Source organism: Centruroides sculpturatus, unplaced genomic scaffold (genome assembly GCF_000671375.1).
Source record: "Centruroides sculpturatus isolate CEXI.00-Female unplaced genomic scaffold, Cexi_2.0 scaffold981, whole genome shotgun sequence".
In the NCBI taxonomy this organism is placed as follows: domain Eukaryota; kingdom Metazoa; phylum Arthropoda; class Arachnida; order Scorpiones; family Buthidae; genus Centruroides; species Centruroides sculpturatus.
In genome coordinates, this window is record NW_019385906.1 from 254417 (window position 1) to 263923 (window position 9507).

Here is a 9507-nt window from a genome sequence, read left to right on the forward strand (position 1 = left end):
GAGTCGAAAAAACTGTCAACATGACCTTTGATATTGCTGCGGATCTGCCGCGCTTTTTTGGCCTCGAGGATCATCCCGAAAGCCTGCTGAATCTTGCGAATGGTTTACGCTCGGGTATCACCAAGGTTTTTGGCAAAATTTGATGTAATATCGCTGCTCACGTTGTTCAGTCATTTTCCAGCTTAGTGGAATCCGACGAGAGCGCACTACATGACCTCACTCATAGGCCGATTGCCAACGACTGACGCATCCTGCAGGCGGGAAAAAATTCAGGGCTGTGCATAACTGTCTCCTCCACAACTCCACCTAAGGAGGCCTCTCGCGCATCATTGGTTTACGCGGAAAAAAAAGGTCCGATACTTTTTTAACAGACCTTGTATATAATTATGTAGCGTTCAACATGATATTAATACCCGAATGATTGAATTTTTTAAACATGGCTAATTTTTTTACTAGGCCATTCATTTAATCTTTGTATAACACGAAATAATTGTAATAAAATTATATTTAGAAACATTTAAAAATTAAAACTAATTGAAAAAAAGAAAAATGAAAGATGAAAAAATATAAAATAAAATTTTACACTAAAACAGCAAATACGACCATAAATTATATTTAAGTTTTACTATGACATTCAGTTATAAATTAGGATATAAAACAAACTTTTGGCTGATTGGACCATAAAAGCCTGAATTATTTTAGTCCTATTAAACAGCTACTACTCTTATGTGAAGTTTAAATAAAGTGTTACCAAATGTAAAATGAAAGACAGATTTTTATTCCTCAGTACACAGTGAACCACTGTGTACTGAGGAATATATAAAATATCGGTACTTAAATATTTCTAGAAGAAAAAAATCTAGATAGAAAAAATTTTATATAATTTAAACTTCAATATAATGTAAGTTTCAGCTTTAGTTCCTTCAAGGATATGTTTCTGAATAATCTAAGATACAATATGTTTACATTTTTTATATTGTCCATGGCCATCAGCCTAAAGATGTGTTAAGAGAGAACGATTTCAGATGGATGTTTTTAAACAATTTAAATGAAAATTTGTTACTCAGTTATCAAGAAGAATTTTCTTTCTTCTTGTCTTTTGTTCAGAAACAGGTCTTAGTTTATTTATAATCGTTTCCTTTTTAAATTTGGGAAATGATCAACTTATAGTTATTAGGATAATACAAAATTATTAAACTATTCATTCTGTCTCCTAGCACGAAAATCAGACAAACAGATGCTCCTTAGTTTTCAACAACCGAAAAACTGAAAGCTTTTGTTTAACACTTTCTGACATATTTGATTGTCATAACGTGTTTACGTGATGGATTGCGTTTTAATTAAATACAGCAGTATTGCGTGTTTGTAGCTCAGGGATCCATTAAGCATGCAACTATAAAACAATCTGTAACAGTTTGTTTTTGCATCATTACAGATAGAAGAGGCTAGATATATGTAGAGATTAAACTAAATATAAAAAACCAGCTTTCTACTGGAGTATTGAAATCTCTTTACTAAACGTTTTTGGCTCCATTCATGAGCCTTCGTCAAGTAAATTGTATTCGAATTCGTAAAAACATCGAACACTTCTTTACAAATTTAAAATGGAATAATATCTGAAAAATACGCGTTAACCAGAAGCAAAGGTACGTTAAAAAGCTATGGTGAATCTTGAAAAAACAAATGGAAGGTTTAATTAAACGTGACATCCCATTGGTGGTTTGAGAGAAAATTGTGGAAAAAAAATATCGTAAAAATAAAAATAACTAAAACGTAGTTCCAAAAGAAACAGATAATACTTACTATTGGTACTTGAATTCGGGTCTGTTATGGGTTTCGCATCCCCGATCGGACGTTCTAATTGGTCGTGATCTCCATCTTATACTTTTCCGGTTGGTCATGACTCCAGACAGATTCAAAGAGCAAACACTGGCAAAAGATGTTTATTAAATTTGTTACGAGTCCGCCCGGAATTCAGAGTCAAGCATTTTTTCCCGGTTGTAAATATTACTAGTGCATTCGCGTGACATTTGGTTTTATTATACATTTTATCATCCCATTTTCGCGAACATTGAAGAAAATGTTCAATTTTTCGATCGCTCACCATATTTTATCTACTAATGGCATTTTATTTAAAACAACTTATTCCTTTAAAACAGATTTTGGTCGAAGTTTCAGACTCTGGTCGAAACTACACAATTAACTCTTTATATTTCGAAGCAAACGAATCAGCTTTTTAGCATGTCACCGACTTTATTTTCAGCTTTTGATTACTAACAGATATATTTCATTTAGTTACGATAGAGAACTATTGATTTATCTCAACACTCCTATGTTTGGAAAGTTCACTATTGTCCATAATATGATATCTATTTGTAGCTACTGTAGTTTATCATGCTGTTGTATCGGATATGCTATTGTAGGTCTATTCTACTGTTAACTTAGATAGATAGCTATATTTGTAGTAGCCTTTGATTTTATTGTGGAATATATAGCGTTGATTCTGTAAAATTTCAATTAAAATTAATTTTGAAAAAATTCGCTACACTGAATATAGCTCTCTGCTACTAAATGAGTCGATCCAAACATTACATACTTGTAGCAATGACAATCTTGCTGCTTAGCAGTCATTACGAGTAGAATTACCACACTACCAATCCACTCAGTGACAAATATATATTCATACATATGTTTGTTACTGAGTGGTCTAAAAATAGCCTCCTCGCCACACATCACAGGAGTGCATTATCTATCAGCCACAGTTACCATTAAACAGCAAGTCCTAAGTAACCGAAACAAATTTTGATTATCTTGATTTATTTTTGTCATCAAGATTTATCCTAAACAAATGCTTGCCCGATTAAGCGATAATTCTATAAACCGAAATTATAAGTTAACTAAGATGCCAATATGTAATAGTATTATATATTTACGTATATACTTGAATATTTTCTTTACATGTATGATATGTAATAAAAAAGAGGCTATGTGGTGTCCGTATTTTTGTTCTTTTGTAAATAAACATAATATTATTCTAAAAGTAAGCATAAAGTTCTAATGCTCTATATTCAATTACAGATCTAGAAGAAAAAGATAATACTACTTGTGAGAATGGAATATTGAAAAATGGTGAATGTAAATGCAACTTAGGTTACGTTCATGAAAACAATAATAAAGATAAATGTGTTCGTAAGTATATAGATTATGAATACAGTCGAATCCCCTATAACACTGTTTATTATTCAGTTTTTTATGAATTCCATGTTGTACGAGTCACTTAGATTACTTGAGCCGTTCACAGGCCGGCACACGTATTTTGTAAAATCTAAGTGACTCGTACAACATGGAATTCATATAAAACTGAATAATCAACAGTGTTATAGGGGAGTCGACTGTATTTTAATAATATGATTAATCANTTTTCCGTTTGTGGGGGTTAAAGAATCTGGCCAATGTCGATTGCTTTTCTCTCTTCTTCACGATTTTTCAGAAGTAATTAATAGCATTGTAATTGTAGATATCCCTAATCCTATTAACTTCAACCTGGTTTAGATGCCATTCTAAGACCGTCGTTCTGACATCATCCCACTTCTTCAAAAAATGTTTAATAGCAGATATCGACATTAATTTTCTTTTTCAGAAGAAAACTTATCTCGCCGAGTTTCTTGGTGTTCTCTATTCAAGAGTTCTCGGCGTTCTTCTGTGGTCAGATCACTTTCAGATTCCATTATGAGCTTATCAATGTTCTTTATTTCTCAGATGTGATTTTTGTTACTCCTTAAGCTGCTTGAGTCTTCTTGATAATACAGCATCTTTCATAGATAAGATTGAACTGCGGCCTAATGCAGACCTGTTCAAGCCATACTGGCCAGCAACAACAGACATCAGACATCTGCCCACTCTCTACGTGTGATATTATACTCTCACCTTTCGAAAATAAAAACCGACGCAAAACTCAACGAGTGCTCGCCAGTCTCGCGAATACTATAAAAGAATTGTTACTGTCAGAAAAATAAAAGGCTGGAATTACAAGGAAAAGTTTCAAAGTTTGGAGGAATACTATCCGATCAGTATATACCGGATTGAGCGTCGATGTCGACGTCTCCCGCGTTCCAAAAAGTTTCGAATTGTTGCCTGAAGACAAGGGAAGAGCAATCGGTATTCATTATTTTACGTCGCTTCTTCTTGTGTTTGTTCTGTGGGGTGTTCGTTATCCGATCATGTGTTCGTTGTCCGAACATAAAAATCTTTCGCGAAAGGGTTCGTTATCCGATTTGTTAGTTAACCGATCACCCTCTGTATTTCAGTTCGTACAGGTAATCAACAATAGAATAATGATGGATTAAACTAGAACAAAAAAGTTATGAACGGATACATATTTTAGATATAGACATCCTGTTGAAGGGAAATTGCATAACAACAGGTGTCTACATAAAACCAACACATAATCCATTATACATTCCAGCTAACTTGAACCCGTACAGATACAAACTTTTCGTATATTCATTAGAAGAGCGTATTTATAATGCTCTAATGTACTAGACAGGATCAAGGAAATTAATAGAATCAAAGAAATAGCTTCAAACTTGGAATACACAAAGAGTACAATAGAAGGACTAATTAGAAGATACGAAGGAGGCAAAAATGATCCCAACAAATGAATGTAAAATCGCCAATTTGAAATATAATAAAAACATCAAGAACATCATGAAAGAAGTGGCGGACAAATAAACACTCCAAAATAGTTTTCAAAAGAGATCTTAATTTATATAGTATCCTGAGAAATGATAAAGACATGCTTAAAAAAAGAAAAAAAGCCGGCGTATATAAAATTCCATTTGAAAATAAGCAATTAGGAATTAAGAAGGATTATATTGGAGTCACAAGAAGGGATTTAGCTATTAGACAAAAAGAGCACAAGTCTGACACCAACAAAGGGCACTGCGACACAGTTTTGTCCATTATGCCACAAATAGAAAACTGTACGAGTAGTTAAATGGAATGAAGCGACTATTTTCGGGGCCATGCGTTCCCCATCGTTAGCAATAAACGAATAAAAAATTGAAATCTGTAACAGTAAATTACAGGATGGTTGTATTAATGCCAGGGATGCGGATGAACTACCTTCTGCATGGTAATTCTACGTAAAAGAAAAATTAAAATATAAAAATTCCTAGTCCGTACCTGCCCATATATTTGCATGCATTTTTCGTGTATTTTATTTTTATTTTACGAAGAATTACTACGCAGAAGGTAGTTCATATTTTCGTTTTAAATTTAAATGTAAAATGTTCGGACGTTCCGTCGTTAAAATGTTGTTTTTGAAAAGGATTTTTCGAGTTCAGTCACAACTGAAGGTGGCCTATTGTACTGTATTAGGCTGAAAACGTTTGTGTTTTGTTTAAAAAAATATTTCTCAGTAACAGAAGGTGCATTGCTAGTTCAAGTATTTAAAAACCTAGTTTGATATTTGGTCTGAATTTCTTGTTCGAAAAATACTTGTTTTATTAGGTAGTGTACAAAATTTCATAAAGAGATTGCCGAAATATAAGCAATCGAATAGCGCAAACATCGTAAATAAAGTTGTATTCTCTTCTTTTTCTTCTGCAAACGCTCGTAGAGGGGAAAAACTACTGGTAAAAAAGCTCCAATTGTGAACTTAACTCTTTGTAGTTGTCAACGAAGTGTTAGCGAAACTTCCAGGTGGATAGATCAAAATTCACGGGATTACCCTGGAAATATTTCACTTTTTCGCTTAATTTTACGGTTGTAAGAATAACATTCCATAGAAACTAATGATTTTCATTCAAAATGTCATATAGAATAACAAAAGCTGAATCTTATGCAAATTAAAACTTTTTTAGCGATTTTACTAACGACGTATTGAAAGCATTCAGTCGGCGGCTCTCCTCCGTTTAACATACTGTAAAGTCCGATCGAACTGTACAGTATGTTATCATCTCAGATATCAGTGTAATATTAGTTACTAACCAAAAAACCAATTGATATCCTAACAGAAATATCTGACATGTAAAAGTTTATAACAGTTTGAACGACAGTAAAATTTTTTTCGTAGGAGTTATTTTTTGGTTTGCTTTGCGTTTCGAATATGTTTTACGTTTCGAAGCGGTATCTATAAGATTTTTATTTGTATTATTGTTTTCTGCAGTTTGCTTGTCAGCAAACAATCTGACAGATCTGTTTTGTCTGTCCGTCGTTAATTTCGAGAACACCATTTCCGTGATTAACGACGGACAGTCAGACAGCAGCAAGACGAAATTATGATTAAAATCAAGACTGCATATGAAAAGCTGATAGGCCGGAGGCTTCGATTAACTGTATATGAAATTCCGGTTAAGGCCGGAAGTCATGTGATTTCAGTTCAAAGTTTACTCCACAGCAGAGTTTGATGAATGACCGGCATGACTTCATTGTTATGAGGAGAAGTATGATGTACAGGACTAACAGCATTAAAATCGAGACTAGATACAAAAAGTTTAGGGACCGGCACCCCGATTAAATATATACCAACTTCCAGTCTGGTCGTAAGTCACATGATTTGATTTGTTTAAAATTAAAGTTGATTAATTTTATCCATAATATTTTTTAAAAAGTTAACTTCTTAAAAATATGTTCTTTATGTTACATGTTAACTCCTTAAGGTAAACTCATTTCAAAACACTCCATAACGCTTCACTACTAAATATTGTAATTCTAACTGTTTTAATTGTACTCAGAATTTTATGACATTTGGGGTAATGCTATTAACTTTTCCCTATATTAAGGCACTTTTTTGCAATATCGGAATTATAAGCTAACTCACTACTAATAGAAACTGATTGTTTTGAGCGTTGAAAAACATGCTTTTTTGTTTGGTGAAATTCTGAATGCTAGTGCCCAGGAACCTAAAAACTAATTGAGTCACAAACTTCCAGATCGAAAATTTCAATGTCGACTATTGCAATTTTAATGTTATAATACTCTTAAACATTAACTAAGGTTTTTCTTTTTTCTACGTCATGCTCAGGGAGGAAGGAATGCTCTGTTACAAGAAAGATTATTTCAACTAATTTTACTGATAAAAGACCATTACAGGGCAGCCATTTAGATCACATTCCTAATAAGGTAGTGTTCTTGTTTTTGTCCCCACAATCTGCTAACAAACACAGAATACGATTGACTTCAACGTTAATTGTTGTAGAGAGGCAATGAAAAATGCAACTAGATATTTCATTAAAACTTTTGAAATATGTTTCTTCAGTCCAGACAACTGAATGCGTTATCAACAATATTATCAGCATTCAGCTTTGATTCTGAAGACCCTACAATAAATGTAAAGTTGTAAGCATGCAAATGATGTGAATAACACATTATCTGGCCCAGAAGTTTTGGAAGAGGAATATTTGGATGTATTTGATTGCCAATTAAATATATATATATGATAAAACATCATTATTTTTTTTCCAGGAGTGAAAAAAGTCCCTTTGCTCTCGGTTGATGTTTTTTAAATTCAGGTTTTAATCTTTCTATTTTTGTGTATTTTTTTCGACTTTAATGTTTTTAGACAACTGAAGGAAAGTCGAGCAGGCTATCTGTTCTGGGTGTGAAGAATTCTATGTTAATCTTTGTGTTAGAAATTTCTCTAAAATTGGACGGGTTTATTGTGTGCTGTATTGTGACTTTCTGTTGCACATTTTCCAGAGTTTTGTTATGTTTAAGTCAGATTCTGAATATTTGCGGTTGGCTTTCTTTCTTTGCCATAACGTGACTCAATTTGTATTAATTTTATAATAAATAAACACACTTAACCTTTTTCTTAGAAAACCGTATGGAATTTCGATCTCTACTCTTCTTTCATATACTCCTATGTCGGTGTAAATATGTCTACTTGCATCGCCATTGATCCGATGTTTTGTTAAACATAAAATGTTATAAAATGGTGATCTCCATACAGGAACAATCCTCCAGTATTCTTAAAGCAAACAAAATACTTGATCGTATTTGTTTTGGTTACTTTTCGTAAGTTGCGGGCTGCGTGTGAATTCATGTAACCACGTTTACGTTTTTAAAACGAAATTACTTTAGTGTATTTTATCACATAATAATGAAATGCTTTATGGAACTCGTAAACATTGTAAGTTTTACTGCGTGTCAATTTTTTCGTATTATGTCCATAACTGTGCCTTTCTTCTAGTCTGTGCGGAAAATTTCTTTCAAAAATAGATAATATTGTGAAAATCATAAGAAAACAAACATAATGATTTCCGTAATAATAAAGATTTGCTGGCACTTCAAACTTAGTATGATGGTTCGGAACTTTTATAGAGTTGATAAATATAAACATCAACCTAAATTACACAAGAATCTGATAGTCTAACGTGAAAGATATCTGTATACATTATCTCATTCACTTTTCCTTGACTGTTTTCCACTCATTTTGGTTTCTTAGCGTTTCTCTCGTTAGTTTTTCATTTTTCTTCGATTCTTCCTAAACAAAAATAAATATTAATTATCATAAAACAACTGGAAAATGCATCAGTTACTGCAATGAACTCATAAATGTTGCATGAAGAGCATGTGAACAAATCTGATGGGTCAGGAGGAACTGCCTGACTTGAAACAAAACTCAACCTGAACGTGACTGATTTTGATACTAAGTCTTGCTTTTTAAGCCGAATGTCAGCGCCACATATTGGATTTGTCTTGTTTGATGCTTGTTGGTTGTACAAGGTCTGTTCAAAAAGTATCGGACCTTTGGTCGGCAAAAATAAATTTATTGACTTTGAGGTACAAAACCCTAATCCCTTTCAAAGTAGTCTTCTTGGTAATGTATACACTTCTCCCAGTGTTCCTGCCATTGCTGGAAACACTGCTGGAACGCATCTTTTGGAATGGTCATCAGCCTGTCCGTCGCATTTCGCATGATGTCATAATTTATTGGTTAATTGTTTCTCATCTCCCTTTCTTTTTATTTCTGTACGCATCAAAAACTTATTGTAACATCCAGAACTAAATTCTGTTAACATTTTGGAAGATGAAAACATGCAATAATATAATTATAGTGCAATAATTATAATCGTGCTTGGACAAAGAGCACGTGTAAGGACATATTGTCGATTAATTACTTTTAATTAACAATTTATTTATTTAATATGAATTATAAAAATAGTTTTTTTGAAATAAATCTATAATTATTACATAAATAATTTTCAAATGTAGCCTATATTTAATGTTGATCTTCATCGTTATTGACACATACTAACAATATTATTCATTCTATTTGGAATTTTCCACTTCCCGCTCAGATAATTGCTTTATTAATTTAGATTATGCGTGGTGAAATTGTTAATAAAATAGTGTAATGCATGCATTTTAATTTCTTTATGTATTGTAATTTCTCTAAATTTTATCTTCACAAAAAAAATTTATCATTAAAAAGAAAATAATAGTTTCATTCTTTACATATAAAATTTAAATGTGAAGAATGATTAGATCTTAATTATGTTT

The 9507-nt window shown here is 32.5% G+C and overlaps 1 protein-coding gene across 1 annotated transcript in view; it reads left to right on the plus strand.

Annotated features, from left to right (window-relative positions):
• The window catches only part of LOC111612507 (fibrillin-1-like), a 150121-nt gene that overhangs the window by 97462 nt on the left and 43152 nt on the right, over window positions 1-9507 (plus strand). Inside the window, exon 12 of the mRNA XM_023353737.1 lies at window positions 3079-3189. Within this exon, the coding sequence (XP_023209505.1) occupies window positions 3079-3189 (111 nt within the window). The remainder of the gene's footprint in view (window positions 1-3078; window positions 3190-9507) is intronic.